General features: G+C 43.9%; 1 protein-coding gene across 3 annotated transcripts; it reads left to right on the forward strand.

Moving 5' to 3' along the window:
- Positions 1–51: 51 nt before the first annotated feature.
- il15l (interleukin 15, like) lies at positions 52–15,076 on the forward strand. Of its 3 annotated transcripts, none has more exons than XM_069668638.1 (5): positions 52–321; positions 6,897–7,336; positions 8,624–8,671; positions 13,890–14,027; positions 14,881–15,076. In XM_069668638.1, the coding sequence occupies exons 2-5, from the start codon at positions 7,196–7,198 to the stop codon at positions 14,995–14,997; spliced, it is 444 nt and encodes a 147-aa protein (XP_069524739.1). In that variant the 5' UTR covers positions 52–321; positions 6,897–7,195; the 3' UTR covers positions 14,998–15,076. The 3 variants fall into 3 exon arrangements, with proteins under 3 accessions (XP_069524739.1, XP_069524742.1, XP_069524741.1); XM_069668641.1 differs by having other exon boundaries at positions 13,893–14,027; XM_069668640.1 differs by lacking the exon at positions 52–321 and adding an exon at positions 6,169–6,770.
- Positions 15,077–16,437: the final 1,361 nt, after the last annotated feature.

Consider the following 16,437-nt stretch of genomic DNA (forward strand, 5'->3'; position numbering starts at 1 on the left):
TTTGTGAGCCACACAGTAACAAACCTCACTGTGCTGGGGTTTAAGAGAAAATGTGACACAGCCTGCAGTGTTTGTTAGCATCTCAGTGGATTACTTGTGTGACTGTGCTGTGTCCTGTTTCCTGAAACCAGAAGCAGCAGACTGAACTACTGTGTTCTGTGGCTCTATCAGTGAGGTCACGCTCTGCTAATATTTAATCTTTGAATGTGTGCGAGTCAGTTTCGGTTTCGGATTAGATGTAGATGAAGACTTTGGCCCCTTCTCTTCACTCTCTCCGGCGGCTCACCTGCAGCTGTAGTCCTCGTTGGAACGTCTCTCAAAGTAAGAGCTTTTTAAACTCATTTTCTGAAGTTCACAGATTTACATTCAGTATGCATATCGATTGATGGGGGTGGTTTACACATAAAGGCTAGAAAAGGCCATTCATTTCAGCACGTTTTGTTTGTGGAATTCTCTTACTAGCATCCAGACAGAAATCAATAAATCGAATGCTCTGAAATAAAAAACAAACCAGTCCGGTGTCTGTGGCTGTCGCAGGTCCAGTTGGATGGCTAACCTGCCTGTCTACTTGTTCTCACGCTTGCCTTGCACTCATGGCGCATACGTGAAGTCTTTTACAGGCTAAAGTTAGTGAGCTAGCCACACAAGAACGGCAGTTTCATGCAGTTGATGATGACAAATGTTCTGCTCTCCCCGACATGAGATCAGTTTTTGGCCGGATTCTATCAAAATCCACTCTGGCTGGTTTCATCAAAGTTGCCTAACCAATCTTTCAGATGAATTATGACATGATTTGAGGCTTCATATGAAAAACATCTTTAAACAGGGGAAAATAAAAGCAAAAAGAACATTTCCACAAAGGCATGAAAGCAATTAGCTGCTCTTTTCCCTTTCCTAAGCCGTTTTCCCGCTGGTCACATGACTCTGCAGTAAAGCGGGTAATTATTGCCTTGGCTCCAATCGGCATTGATGGGAACACAAAACCTGTGTCGACACGCTAATCTCCGCCCCCTTTCCGGCGCGATGCTATGCTCCGTCTGTAACTTCTGCGACTCCCCGTCATCTCAGCCACAAATTCCGCCCGTCTCCGTCCGAGCAGCGCTCGAACACCGTGAACAGACTGACTGAGTAATACATACAATAAAGACCTAACCACAGTAACATCATCACTGTCTCCGGCGCGTTTGTGACGTCAGACGGTGACGCAGCAGAAAAGAGACCGACAGGAGGATACTTCACGGGCAATGGGAAAAGAGACAATCGGCATTTATTAGCGAGTTTTCCCAGGTTTGAAAAACCAGTGTCAACGCGCTAATTTCGGTGGGAAAGAGGTACGAGTTTAGTATATTAGCATGCTAGCATTTGCTGATCACAACACAAAGTAGAGGCTGAAACATCATCATCATCATCGCCTCACTGCCTGGTTAAATTTACAGCTACAGCCAGCAGCTAACACATGCTGAGCTTTTAACAGGGGGCAAAAGTCCCTAAAGCCTCTCTGGCTGGCCTGGCAATGCCATGACGATGTCCAGAATCTGTCAAGAACCGGGCAAGAAAAGGTCTGGGCACATCAGCCCTGTGTTGTTTTAGCTCTAAGAAATACAACATGTTAATTAGACAGCTTTAGCTTTAGATTTTGTTGCCTGAGCCAGGCTAGCAGTTTCCCCCTGTTTCAAGTCTTTATGCTAAGCTAAACTGCTGGCCATAGTTTTCCGTGCAGACAGGAGGGTGGTATCAAGCTTCTCTTAATAAACCCATTCCAGATTCCTGACTGAGTCACTAAAACAACTGCTCTGCAATGTTTTTAGTGACTCCATGACCTTCCCTCTTAGCTCCCCTATTTCAAAAGACATAAGATAGATAAGATAAGTCACGAGCATGTTTTTGTTCTGTTTATCTTGTCTGTGGATGTTCGATAGTGTTGATGGTATGTGTTTTGAGTCACCTGTTTCTCCTCTTTCTCCTGAATTTCACATGAAATTCAGGATAACTCAGACCGCTGATGAATTCTCCAAAAAATCAGGAACTGTCGAGTAAATGATTTCACAGCAGGTTTCTGGAGTCTGTGAACACGTCTCAGTCTGCCAAACATTTGGTCTGGTGAAGACATTACTGGTGATGTAGAGGACTGTTCACCATTAAAGCTTTTATCTCTTATCACAATCAAACAGATTTTTGTAAAGAGTTTTTTCAGGGAACTTTATGTGTTATGACCCTAAAGTTGCTATATTCAGTATATTTATATTTACATGGAGCATTGTCTATGTGTAGTTTACTGTCATGATTAAAATACTTAGTTGCGTCACATTTTGCTGACACGTTCACTAACATTTTGCAGCTGGGCAGATGTTGCATAAATCCATACTGAGATTTAAACTGTGAAAAGAGTCCATTAGATCTACTGCAAATAATTCACACATAGTTATCTTCTATCGACTGGAATAATCTTTAAGTATCCTTCATTGTTTTGTGCCAAATCTGAAAAGTAAAAGCAGAGCTCTCTGTGTGTGAGATGTGATGAGCGCTTGTAGAAATATCCTCTAATACTGATGCTCGGTTTCTCCTCTCGTTCTCATGCTCGCCAATCTGTAAATATTTACCTTATCAGCAGCGTACTCGTTTTCCTGCGTTGACCCTGCAAGTGGAGTTTAAGAGAAATGTGTGGCCTCAGGCTAAACTCCAGCCACACAGTGTGAAACGTTCAGCCTCATACGCAGCGAACCCTCCCTGCAGTACAATCTGTTTCTTAGCTGTCCATCCAGCTGTTCTGTGAGTTCAATCATCATACGTGCCTAAATGTAGGTGTTGATATATTATACCACCCTCTGTTTTTATCCACACAAACAAACCTGTTGGCCTCATAGCTGTCGGTCTGAGCACATTATAGCACCATAATGTGTGCTGTGCTGTGCTGTGCTGTGCTGTGCTGTGCTACACCTGGCTTGAGGTTAATAAAAATGCAGAATTTGTAGTGTCAGGATTTTGGGAGTTGGAAGTGTTCTGGTTTCCGTTTGTAGTCCGAGTAGTGTCGTCCACTAGTGTTTTGGCAGGCTTTGGCTGTGTGAAGGAAAAACAGTGTGTGGAGAGTAAAAAAAAAGGGGTGGAACACAATTAAGTAATATCACATGAGAGGGAGTGATGTTGTGCTGAATATCGTCACGGCCGTGATGCGGTCGTATGCACCAGGCCGCTCCACCAACTCAACTAGTTCCACAACTGAAACTGGACTGTTGTTGCCAAGCAACCCAAACATTCTCCTGCACTCTGTAGCTGTGTCTCAACCCACGGGCTGCAGCCTTCGAAGGAGGCGGTCCACGGAGGACGCTCCATTCATATCCTGCGTAGACGTTAAAGCCGAACTGAAATGAGACGGTCAGGTCTACCCTTACGTCACCAAACACCGCTCCTGTCGCCTAGCAACAGGAAGCTAGTGGGCTAACTAGCTAGCATAACTAACGTGGAGTAAGTTAACCTATTATTATAAAGATAATTTGTTTCAAGAGCCCTTTCGTTTTCTTAAACATGTGTAACGCTAGTTATTTGATTGAGTGGAAACCAAAAACTTTTATATTTTAAAGTGTATTCCTCGGCCATGTAAAAGTCCGCCCTTCGTTTGAATTGGTATGCAATGCATCTTGGGATACGGTGGGCCCGCCGCGAAGGAAGCACCCGATGGATCCTTCGAGGCCCAGGAAACGGAGCACACATTTGTCGGCTGCATCTGAGGGAGCCTTCGAATTGGGACAGCCTTTGACGCGCTTCTGTGATGCAATCGGCCTTCAAATACGGCCTTCAGAGGCTGCAGCCGCTGGACTGGGACACAGCTTGAGTCTACAGGTGATCACAGGTCAGCAACTTTGTATGGTTATCGGTTTGATTTAATTTATAAAGCAACCAGTGAAGTAAGAGTCTGCTGTGTGATTCAGAGATACCAGCCTGATCAGTGTAGACGTACACGGTCTGCCGTGTTAACAGTGTTCAGGACACCTGGCTGAGGCGGAGTGATACACAAAGTGAAAAGTCCCAGTGATGTTGTTCTCTATATGGCCACTCATGGAATGCCTCTTGTCCCATCAGATTACTTGGTTAGGGATGCACGATACTATCGGCAGGTTATCGGCATCAGCAGATATGTCATTGGTCTGCTGATATTTTACACTGATAAAACGACGCTTTAATTCTGCTGCTAAATACAGCTTGACGTAATGCTACGACATGAACTCAGCACGAGTGTGTGCGCGCACTGCCTGCACAAAGTTATCAACAAGATACAAATAAAGACTAAAAAGTCTCAGAAACTGGAGCCGATGAACAGAAGTTAAACTTTCACAGCTCTTAACTAGCTCACAGTTAGCTCACATTCTCGTCATTTTACCGACTTAACATCAAACACGCCGAAAATACACTCAAAGCCGACGCTAACAGAGAGTAACATTAACATCAGAGCAAAACTAACTGACATATTCACGGACGCACACACGATAAAAAGAGTCCATCAGGGATCACTGATGTCTCCGTAGTAGGAGCAGTAAACAAGTCCGGGCATGTCTCCCTCACTGTCGTGTTTCGGGGGGATGCTGCGTTCAGGTGCGCTCAGAAGTGTGAGTTATCAGACACTTGACCTTTTGTACAACGCCTCTTCCATCAAGCGTGAAGAAGGGTGCCTGTCTCTGTGGCCATTTGTGGTCACTACAATAAGAGCAGGCATGATATCAACTCCACTACAGGGAGACTCGATGTTCTCTGCAGTTAGGTGGAAAAAAACGTTTGCCTAATATATCGGTATCAAAATCAGCAAAAAGGTTTGGAAAATATCGGCATATCAGATATCGTGCATCCCTATGCTTCCATCAGCGGTCATCTGATGACAAATTAGCCTCTAATCGATTTGTGTACACAAACATCAGCATGAGTGCAGATGACCATCTGTTCTGAGGCGTCGTCTCTAAACTCCATTCTCACAGAATGTAAACAACGCAGCGCACTGAGGAGAAAGTCTGGGCTTGTTTTTTTATTATTCCACAATCTGTTTATTGTCGGCAGAAACAACACAAAATCCAGACAGCACTCAGATGAGAAAAACAAACCAAAAGCTTCACTCAGACCAAGACTGAAAGACAGTTAGAGTATATGCCGGTTAACATAAAGAAGAAAACAAACAAATAATAACACAAACAGGAACAGCTGTTGGTCAGTCCGCTGCCCGTCAATTATTCAGGGACATCAGGGAAGTCCATTTCCTGTACAAACTTAAAGAAGGGGCCTCACATCCTGTGGAATTCTCTCAGGGAGCCCCTCACTACACGTCTGACTCTCTCCAGCTTCACAAAATGAAGGACATCTTTATCCACAGCGCGTGGACAGGGGGCACAGGGCATTTCCTCTGGCCAGTAGGGAAACCAAGGCTGTAAAAGCTGCCTCTCGTGAACACAGTGTTACTGTGGGTGGAGTCACACCGTTCAACTGATTTTCCTGTAACTTTTGACAGTACATTAAAGATATCCTTCCTGTACGATTGTAAAGCCGGACAAGACCAGAACATGTGGACATGGCTGGCAAGTTGGGTTAACACAAGTCTGGGCTTGTTTTAACGTTACTTTAAACGTAACTTTGTTACGTTCCTGCGTTACCTCCTGAGAAAAGAGTTCCATTACTTTCACGTAACCAAACATTAACCCCCCTTTGCGACTCGTTCCACATGTGTGTTATATCATCAGGACGGCGTGCAGCCTGCTGTACGTCTACCTTTGAAGGTATCGACTCTACCGGCGTTGCATCGCCTCGGTTACGGCCCATAGTCTGTAACTCTGCAGCCTGATAACAGGACTGACAAACGCAGTATAACCTTATACCCTATAATATGGCAAGATGTCGGCCTAGGTTTGCACTATTCTTTGTCTTTTCAGTTGCTGATCAATTGGAAAGTTGTGAAATGATCAAGATGTCAGATTCTCTGAGCTTATAGGACTAACAAACAGCCGTACGATCCTTCTTATGACAGCACTCAAGCTTCCCTCCCTGAGTTGGTCCTCAGAGATAAATGGCCGCCGTGTGATGAAGAGGAATGGACCACATGCATCGAATGAATGTGTTTACACGTTAGCATGCAGACAGTCAATGTTGTATTAACAGAAGCACATCTGTGTTTGTTTTCTATTTAAACACCCTTTTTGCTCTTTTATACTCTGGTTAAGTATTTGTCATTTTCCTCAGAACCACAGGGACGTCTGGATGATTTATGGAGCATTCACTCCCTGCAGGGCTTTGACGAGGAAACCAGTCATCCAAAACATGAGCAGGGAGCAGTAGGAGAGATGTAGAATGCTTTAGAGAAGGCAAAGAAGAGGGAGGGGGAGCAGAATCAATAGTAAGCAGTAAGAAAGCGAGAGGAGGAGGAATGGGAGGAGTGAGAAAAAGAAAATAGGAGGGCAGGAGAGGAAAGTGACGGAGGGTTAAAGTTCTTCACCAGACTCCTGCTTTGAACAGCGTGGAGACGAAGCTCAGCAGCTCCTGAGGGGAACTATGAGAATGAGCTGCTGGTGGATTTTCCTTTACTCCGTGTCTGTTTCCTGAAGTAAACAACACGTGCGCTGAAGAGCCCAGTGTTTCTGTGACACCAACAGAAAGCGGGCGTTTCTTGAATGGAATGTGGTGTAAGATGTTTTTCAGCAGTTTTTAGGCTTTCTGTTTTTTGAGGAGCATTGTTCCATAATCTGAACCACCTGACTGGAGCATTTACTGAAGGAGTTTAACCAAGCTGTTCATTTGATGTGAGTAACTCTTCATGGAGAACTTTAGGACCCTTTTTGGAGCCACTCACGAGGTTTTATTGCTGTTTGATGAGCTTTTGATATGAAAACTCTAAATCGCGACTGATCTCTTTTCTCTGTTACCAGCTGCTTCACAACGTTAGGCTGCAGTCTGGAAGAAGGTGTCTTGCTGGAGGGCAGTTGCTGAAGGAGCATATTTCACAGCAGGCCTGGGATCTGAACAGACCTTGTGGGACTACAGGAACATTTTCATGCTCCCCAGTGAAACTTCAAACATGGCCTCCCAGCTGTGTCAGATTTAAACCTTGAAGCTAACTCCTGAAAATCCACGATCACACAGGAAGGCTGTTAATCTTTACGAAGATGCCGTAGCGTGAGACAGCAGAGGATAATGTGATGCAGATGATGGTTTTGCTGGCCGTACCATGCTGACAGGGAGACGAGATCTCGCGACTGTGTATCTGTGTTTCTTCTGTCTGCTCTCCCTGACGCAGCAACCCGCCGCCCAAATCTGCACCCGAGGCATCCTCAAAAGGGTCAAGTACTTCCAGAGCCAAGCCCCCTTGGTATGAGTCTCATCTTCTCTCCTTTACTATCAGGAAACTCTAAAAGTAGATGAATCAATGTTTAATTTGTGATCCTGCAATGATGTCTTATTCAGGGTGCAGCTGCGTGATCTAACATTTTAGTAACTGTCTTTTTAGGGTGAATCCTTTGAATCAAACTCTGACTGTAGCATCCATTGAGACAAATGTTCTTCTCAATTTGGGCCACTCATTGTTAGAAGATGCATTAAAGCACGAGGGTGATGGGTGGAATGTCGTCTTTCCTGAAGATGACACATGTATTATTGAATGAGTTCGCACATCCGTTGGCGGCTCTTGTATTCTTGCTGTTGGGTTGAAAGAAGTGTCACACAAAAACAGATGTTGAGCTTTGTCCTGACAGCGAGTGGAAGAGCTGGTTAACCTGTCAGTGAGCTCCGCAGAGTATTATATAATAGACTTGTGTTAAAGAGGGACTTTGGTTTTTCAAACATAACTCAAATACTCAAACAAGGTTACTGATTGAGGCAACAGAAGTCCCGCGTCTCCTGCGTTCTGCAGGGTAAAATTAGTGTTTTTGTCAATGGAGTCTGGTGGCTCTGAAAGGGCAAAGTATCAGCTGCTTCTGGTTAAAAAAGGAGCATGTTCCTCTTTAACAATCTCTGCAGGGATCCTTTCTGTGATGCTGTCAGACACTTAGAATAACAAAAGACAGCTTTTAATGGACGCACTTTGATCACTTTAAGGATAACTTTACAGCCTGTTTCACTGCTGCAGGCTGCAGAAATCCACTGGAGCAATAGCAAAACTTTTTTTTTACCTGTTGGTCTATTAGAGCCCAAAAAGCAGAAGAACGGCTAGATAACTTTTTATCAACACGTCCACAGGACATGAAAGGACAGCAGAGAGAAGGCGGCTTTAAGCAGTGTGTCAGAGAGGACCAGAGAATGCAGGGGCGTGTTAGGGACAGACAGATTCCTATTTTTAGATCTGCTGGCTTCCAGGTTTGGCAGACTCCACCTTCCACCTGTTACACCCAAACTCAACCAGTCAAACCTCCTTCCATGTAACAACCAGCTGTTTCACCATTTCGAGGCATAGTGTCATCAAAAAGAGCTCTTGTGCAATCACAAATCTTCAGACCGACTGATAGCTGACTGTTTGCAGCTCGTTGTTCTTTGTTGTTAAGATGTTTATAAATCCATAATATTTCCTCTGATGGATTACCTTGTTGAGAAATGTGCGACTAATAAAAGTGATCCATAAATCTTCTTATTGTACAGCTGCTGACTTTCTCTTTCTCCTCAGACGCTGTTGGACTGTCAACTGTACACGCCCAGCCTCGACGACTACGAGGTATGATGTCCGTCAGGGCGCTGAGTCATTATTCACTCTCATGTCTTATCTCTACATCTGATGTCTACTTTGCACTCACGCACACAAAGACAAAGGTCCTCAGCTGGTTATTCGCTTCAATTAAACATTAATTAAACATTATATAAGTTCTTAAACATATAAGAGGAGGCCAACACGGTATCATCCAGAAAACGTAATGACGTAATGTGTGATGCTGAATAGTGGGACAGAAATCACAGCACACCTGTGACCTTTGGCTGCTTCCTCACCGTGTGTCACATTTGTAGCTCGTGGTGGTCTGCAGTCATGGAGCTGGAGACAGGATGTATGAAAGGGTCAACAACCGACATACATGTACTGTATATACAGAAACTCCAACAGATCATTAATACAGAACTTAAACCAAAGTATTTGAAACGTATCGTTTGTTCTGTCGGCTCATTTTGAGAAATGTATTATGTGGATACCAGAGATGTGGACTTGGACTTGGTGACGTGGACTCGAGTCAACTCGAGTCAGTGTTTTAAAGACTTGAGCCTCGACTTGACGCATGATGACTCGGATGACTTGCGTGTGTTCATAAGTTTGAATGTTAGCTGTTAAATATAAAAAGATAAAAACTTAATGTTGTCAAGTTTCTGTCTAACTATCAGGTGTGTACGCAGCTCAAACTGGGAATCATGATTGGACGACTCAAAAAGCTCCCTGTATGTGATCGTCATGATTGGATGACTGGCTGTCAGTCAAACTCCTCGCTATGGCAACAGGCAACATCAAAGCCCCCAAAGAGAAGCCTCATCAGTCGTACTTGTTACTACTCAACACGGTCTCAGAGCAGACCATCATCATGGCTGCGTCTGTGCCAAGATAACACAGATACAATTCACTGTCATACTTTTTGAACAGGTTATATAAACTGGCCAATAATATCATTATTAGACGAGCTGCTAACACCTTGTGTTTTCTCTTTATTAATCCCGGATACTACAGGTAAGAGTGCTGGATGTTGGGTGGAAAAAAGTGACTTGACTTGGGACTTGACTTTCCTTAACTAAGGACTCGACTCGACTTGACATAACCTGTGACTTGACTTGACTTGCCCAAGAAAAAATGACTCGAGACTTGCTTGGGACTTGAGCAAAGATGACTTGGTCACAACACTAGTGGAGACCGACTGATATATCAGTAGGCTCTATTTCGAACAGCTGAGTAGAGGCCCGGAGTTCAGTTATACTTCAAGTTATTTGTGAATCTAGCTTCACCTTAAAACTGGATTTGAATCCCTTCCTGTCCAGTGAGCAGAAAGAGACGGTGAAGAGACGGCACCCTGCTGAGAGACATGTAGCTCTGACCGTGAATGTTGCATGCAGTCCCTGTTGGTGCTTTTTGTAGGACCTTGAAGGCCTCACCCTCTCACTTTAATGCCTTGATACTCATCAGGTAAACAGATAGGGACCATATCCCTGCACCACCTAAAACTTTCACATCACACTTATTAATATTTCTTGCTGCACAAAAGATGTGCAGATGTGTTGTTGTTTCACACTTTATGAGCTGTAGAAGTTGTATATTTTCTTTCTCATCTTAGATCATTTTTGGGGGCTGCACGGTGGTGCAGTGGTTAGCGCTGTCGCCTCACAGCTAGACGTTTCCTAGTTCAAATCCCAGTTCAGACGTAGTGGGCCTTTCTGTGTGGAGTCTCATTGTTCTCCCTTTGCATGCGTGGTTGTGGATCAACAGGATACGTGGTATAGATAATGGATATTTGTTGGCCTTTATTGATAGTGAAGGGAAGAATGACTGGAAGTGTGCGGAAGAGAGAGTGCGGTAGACATGCATCAATGGGCCGAGGTCAGAGTGGAACCAGCGCTTGATGCATTGAGGACTACGCCTCCGGATATGGGATATGGGGCGCCTGCTCTACCGACTGAGCTGAACCATCATCACCATCTGGCTTCAGTCTGGTACATGGTCATACAACATTAGAGACTTTTAACAGTCCATCAATACTGAGGTATGAAGCAAGGTTGCCAGCCAAAGAAAAGTGGAACAGCCTGCTGTGAGTGGAACAGGCCCTGAACAGCACACTAAGGTCAGGGAGGAGTTCTGTCACTTCTGTCTGAGCATCAGAAACCTCATGCATGGACAGGAGTACCGAGATCGCCCTCGATGGCTTGCTGTATGATTCCTTTCAGTATCTTCACTGGCCGAGTCCTCATCATACTTTGCAGCAGCCAGACCACCGTTTTCCATGTCCCTGTTGTCATCCCTTCATGGGTAGAACAGCTTAAGCATTGGTAGTGCTCACCTCACTGATCTATTTGGGCTGAAACTCAACCCGGATATTTTTTGCAACTACACCAACGCCGACTTAGGACCAAGAATCTTTCTCCGGGTGTATATTTTTCTATTTAACCTTTATTTAACCAGGAGAAATTCCATTGAGATTAAGAACCTCTTTTTCAAGGGAGTCCTGGCCAAGACAGGCAGCAGCAAATACAAAACACAGTTACAAAAGTACAAAGTTAAAACACAAACAAAAAGACAAAAAGATTAAATTTACAAGCTAATTATGAAAAACAAGTGCATGTTGTGGAGTTGGCCTCAAGAACTCTCAGTTTGGATTTAAAAGCGCTCAATGAGATGAACTCAGTTAGTTTCCAGTCTCTCTGCAACATATTCCATGCAAAAGGTGCAGAGTGAACAAAAGCCTTTTTACCCAGTTCAGTACGGGCATGTGGAACAGAAACGGAAAGAGTAAAGATCAGCATTTCTCTGTGCAATTAAGAGACAAATGTTGGTGGTCAGTAGCCCGAGTATTGCCTAATAAATGAAAGTATACCAATGATGGATCCTCCGGGTGGCTGGAGCAGGCCATCCTACCCGAGAGTATAACTCACAGTGGTGTGTCAACACTCTAAAATCGGTAATAAACCTCAGAGAAGCATGGTAAACAGTGTCAACCTTTCCAAGACGTTGAGCAGAAGCATTCATATACAGAACATCTCCAAAATCCAACTCGGACAAAAAAGTTGAAGCGACAAGACGCTTTTTGCACTGAAAGAAAAACACAACTTGTTTCGGAAATAAAAACCTCAGAGTCTTAACAGGTTTCTCCACATGCAGCGTGACAGTGAGGGAGTCATCAATCAAGACACCCAAGTATTTATACATGTGAACCACCTCTATATATGTATATGTAAAAAGAAGTTCAAGCTTTGCTTTGTAACTGGTGGCACACTACGCTGCCTCCTGTGCACTTACTTTCCTTTGAATTAGGGAGAAGGATGCTACCTGTTTTATCCTGTTTTACATCCATCACTCTCTTGGACGTCTCTAAGTCCTAGCCTTATGTCCCTGTCGTCTTTTGTTACAAACATGATGATGTATGATTGACACAAAATATATTTGCCAGGCCCTCAGTACGACATCTTTGTCCTTTTATATGTTGATGAGCTCTCCTCGCCGACGCTTGCCTTGTCCAGAACCTCTTTCACATTCAAGTATCCACACAATCTTCTTGTACCTTGACACCTTTCACCTTTCCCAAAATCTCTGCTCAGGACTTCGTGGTGAACTTCTTTACCAAAATGAATACCTTGTACACTTCCTACCCACAATTAACAGCATGCTTATGGAGCTCCACATTGTTGCCACTCGATTCTGAACATGTAGTGCCTGATTTTGCAGAGTGGGTTGCAGTCGCCAAAAAATAACGTTCCAAAGCAGGCCTTCAAACCTGAATGCAGTGGTCACAGGGTTTGAAGCTAACAAGCGGCATTCCAGCTACAGAACATGATTATCAGTTAGCGCTTTCCTTGCTGGTCTGCTAACGCTTGCAGTGTTTGCACGCAGCAGAAAGAGTAAAGAACCATGTAAACGCTCCAAGCTGCTTTTTCTGCTGCTGACAGCTTGTACACGACTGACTGACAAGAGGCTAGCTTCCTGCAGGCTCCAAACTGGCGAACACTAAGACCATGTTCCTAAGCTTGTCAGAATCTCTTCTTGTCTTGACTTGTGGAGAGCTACGGAAATGTTGTCCATGCGATGCTTGTGCCCAGTAAGGAATCAAAAATATTCCACATTCTGTGCAGAAACGGGACCACTGTTCAGCATTGAAGTATTTTGAGGCTGAAAGCTTCATTGTCTTTCACCAAACTCAGTGGGAAACAGATGAACCTGCTTTCACAGAGTTCAACCACCATTATTGCCAGAGGTGTTTTTTTGAGTGCTGTAGATAGTCAGCGCTGAGGCTTGACACATTCATTGCTGCACCTCTTTCCCTGGCTGCTTACCCGTTGGCAAGACATTTAGGAACAGATATTTCTTAGCGAGAAGTCTTTAGTTGTTTCAGGTTTTGCATATCAATTCCACACTTGGCAATAATCTCTTTGTTCTTGTGAATTGTATTTTGCTGTTTTAAAGCACAGCATAGATTCTTGGTGATGGAAACATGTGCAAATAATCAATGAAATATGGTCGAGGCTTGTGCATCCATAACTTGACTTGAATTGGATGCCACTTCTTTTTCCTTCCCGAATCTGGTTTCTTCTTATGATATTGTCTGCCTCTAAGATTGTTTCGCAACCTCCCCCTGTTCTGCTGCATTTCCCACTTCTTATTTGTCCAAGTAGGGCTTCTGTTTTTAATTCCATTTATTGGAAAGAAGGATACAACTGTGTTTAGATTTGCGTGAATGGAGAGATCCAGGCAGACAAACGAACAATACAACTTTAGCATACAGAGATCCAGCACCATCTAGATAACAGCAGCTAACACAGTACGTGTCTTTCATTTTTGGCCTGTCTGAGTCCAGAAGCCAGCTCACCACACAGCTAGACCACCTCTCTCCATATGTGAAGTCACATGCGAAAATAATCTGTGAGTCAGAGCTCATTCTTCAAAGGCAAACTAGTTCTGGTTTTACAAATGTGTTTCCATTTCCAATATTTCCCAACTTTCCATGATGTGATAAAAGTGAATCACCCCCTCAATAAATAAAAACGGCACTATATTTTTCATTACTAAGGCCCTCCCCGGTCTTTATTAACCAGACCGTTTTCAACCAACAGTGAAAAGACGTGAGAGACAAAGAGACAGAAAGGTGACTGAGCTCTCAGGCCACTACACTGCTTGTTAAAAAGTCGTAGCTGATTGTACATGTGTTTCTTGTAAGAGGCATATTATTTGTGTAATCTCTCTCGCTCTCTCTCTCCAGCAGAATTGCCCCAGAACCTCGATTCAGTGTTTTGCAGACGAAGTCAAAGTCCTCATTGAAGAGTGGAAAACGGTTAAAGACGCCCGTGTTTTCAATCTGAACGTGAAGCTCGAACAACTTGCATCGGAAATTAACCAGGTACGGAGGGACGAAGAGGCCTGTAGGATGTGATTTACTGAAGTAGCTCGAGTCAAAGAGCGTATCTGAAGTTAAAGGAAAGAGAATGTTTCAAAGGACAGTTTTGTTGTTGGGGAAACACTCTATCACTGTCGCGATCACCGTGTGGAACAAGCTCACAGTCGTCCTGAGGGGATAGTTAAATGTGTTGGATAACAGTTGGTGGTGGAGCCAATGAGACATTTCCATTTAACCCAGATGTTCGTAAAGCTGTTGTTGTCTTCTCCTTGGCTGGTGTCACCTTCCAGCTGTTGGCTCGCTGCTCCGCAGGACCTCAGGGTATTTTTGCTACTTTTAAACCTCGGCCCTATTTTTACATTTCGCAGGGTCTACATGAGTAATAGATTAAAAAAGAGTTTTGATATTGTTCCAGTATATTGATTCAGACATCTACAGTGACATAAGCTGTAATGGCTGCAATGTAGTCCTTGGAGGCGCCCAACCAAAGTACGTCCACTGAAAGTTCTTCTTTTCTCCACTGACTGGTTCAGATTGTTGTTCTAAGCGTCTGTCTTTTAACAGAAGAAGCAGTAACATCACTCTCGTCAGAGCAACATTGTCATGGTACCTGCAGAACACAGGAGTTGTTGGTGCACCTCTGCCTGGATTGGATCAATCTGCAAGCAACTTTTTAGTGTCTTTTTTTCAATGTATGAAACATCAGCTACTTGCTTAAGGCAGATCTCAGATGTAGAAGCTGAAGAGAAGAAGACCTAGAATAGAGCCCTGGGGTACTCCACGATTTCAACTGAGGTCTTGTTTGTGTCACCCTGTTTCTTTGACCTAATATCCCTCTCTCTCTTTCCCTGCACAGACAAATTCTGAAGAGTGTCTTCAGTGTGAGCTCCTCCAGGAGAAGAAAGCAGAAGACTTCCTCGAAGCTCTTGAAAAGACTCTCACAATGATGAATGCTGGCTCTGGGGACCGCTAACTCCTCCTCATGATGAGACTTTTTCTTCTTTATGAACTTTTAATGTCAACTTCACCCAAATAAAGTGCAACATGCATGATGTCCGAGCATGCCAGTGATACATCATTTCATTACACCAGGAGGGATATGGAAGTGGGGAACAAAGCATTTGCATTTTCATGGAGGCTTTTTTTAGTGACGCTTTCTGAATGACCAAGAAGATAAAATGTTAAACAGGCCACATTTTCATGCATATTTTCTAGTTTAGACAGGTAAAGAGAGAAAACACAGAGCAGGAAAACATGGAGGTGTTGTCTGTGTGATCACCTGCAGGATCCTTTGTGAATCAAATCCAGATCTGGACAAAGACACAGAGCATGGGCGAGATAAGGAGACTGCAACTCCCACTGTGTGCGCTGACCAACCTGTTAATCGTTGGGTGGTCATTCCAGTGTTTTTAAACCTGTGCCCTAATTTTAAATTAGTCTAAATGACTAATAGGTGTAAAAAGAATTGGATTTGCTCCAGTAGATTACCTCAGCCGGCAGCTGTATAACAGGCTGTTATGGCTGCAACATAATCCTTGCAAAGTACGTCCTCTAAACGTCTTTGCTATGTTTAGGCTATGTACAGGGTCTGACAACATTACAGACAGGATCCCTACAGAGATAGAGCTTTTAGTTAAAAGTATTGTGTTTTTTAAAACCACAAACTGCCGTTACATCGCTCTACTTAAAGGCACCAGAATCCATTGACAGAAACAATAATTCTACCTGTGGAATATAGTTGCCGGTCTACCCCTGCCTCAGTAGTTTAGTTCGTTTGTTTTGTTGTGTGACTTTGGTGTTTTATATGCTATTTTCAGACCAAATACAATAACAACAATAGCATAAACATTCTAACTAATCGAGACAGCGGTAGAGCAGCTCTTCCTGTGTTCTGTGAGTGTTTTTGCCAGTGGAGTCTGGCGGCTTTGAAGACAGAAATGTAACCGCCGTTTCTGGTTAATCATCTTCCTCTGTAACAAAAAGGTCTATCTCTGTAGGGATCCTTTCTGTGATGTTGTCAGACTCTTAGGTTGTCGTTGGTTCACATAGTGATGTGGATTTTAAAAACTGTAACGTTCAAATAGCAGGGAGAAATAAGTCTGAAATGGGGGGTCAGTGGCGGGTTAGTACCATAGACTGTATAAATAATGGACGTAGTCTCAGCGACGTCACCCATTGGTTTCTGAAGAAGCATTTTGAAGCCATATTGGAAATGCCAGAGCCGGCTAATCCAGAGGCGCGCAAAGAGGCGGAGCGCGACCGAGCTGAAGCCTATGGCTGAGCTCTATGGGCGGGCCGCATGAATCAGCCAGCTACGGCTAAGAAGCTAGGCTATATGCTCCTCAGCGTAGCTAGCGGTTATTAGCCACAGACTGTATAAATAATGAATGAGCTGGTTTAACTTTGCCGGGAG

Source organism: Semicossyphus pulcher, unplaced genomic scaffold (assembly GCF_022749685.1).
Source record: "Semicossyphus pulcher isolate SPU_LCO1_2020_fin unplaced genomic scaffold, fSemPul1.0.p SCAF_19, whole genome shotgun sequence".
Classification (NCBI taxonomy): Eukaryota; Metazoa; Chordata; class Actinopteri; order Labriformes; family Labridae; genus Semicossyphus; species Semicossyphus pulcher.

Excerpts from the sequence above, each read along its gene's own strand:
- il15l (XM_069668638.1), top strand. The coding sequence starts at position 7,196 with ATGCTGACAGGGAGACGAGATCTCGCGACTGTGTATCTGTGTTTCTTC. Across the intron at positions 7,337-8,623 it reads TCCAGAGCCAAGCCCCCTTG|ACGCTGTTGGACTGTCAACT; the intron begins GTATGAGTCTCA and ends CTTTCTCCTCAG. Across the intron at positions 14,028-14,880 it reads TTGCATCGGAAATTAACCAG|ACAAATTCTGAAGAGTGTCT; the intron begins GTACGGAGGGAC and ends TTCCCTGCACAG.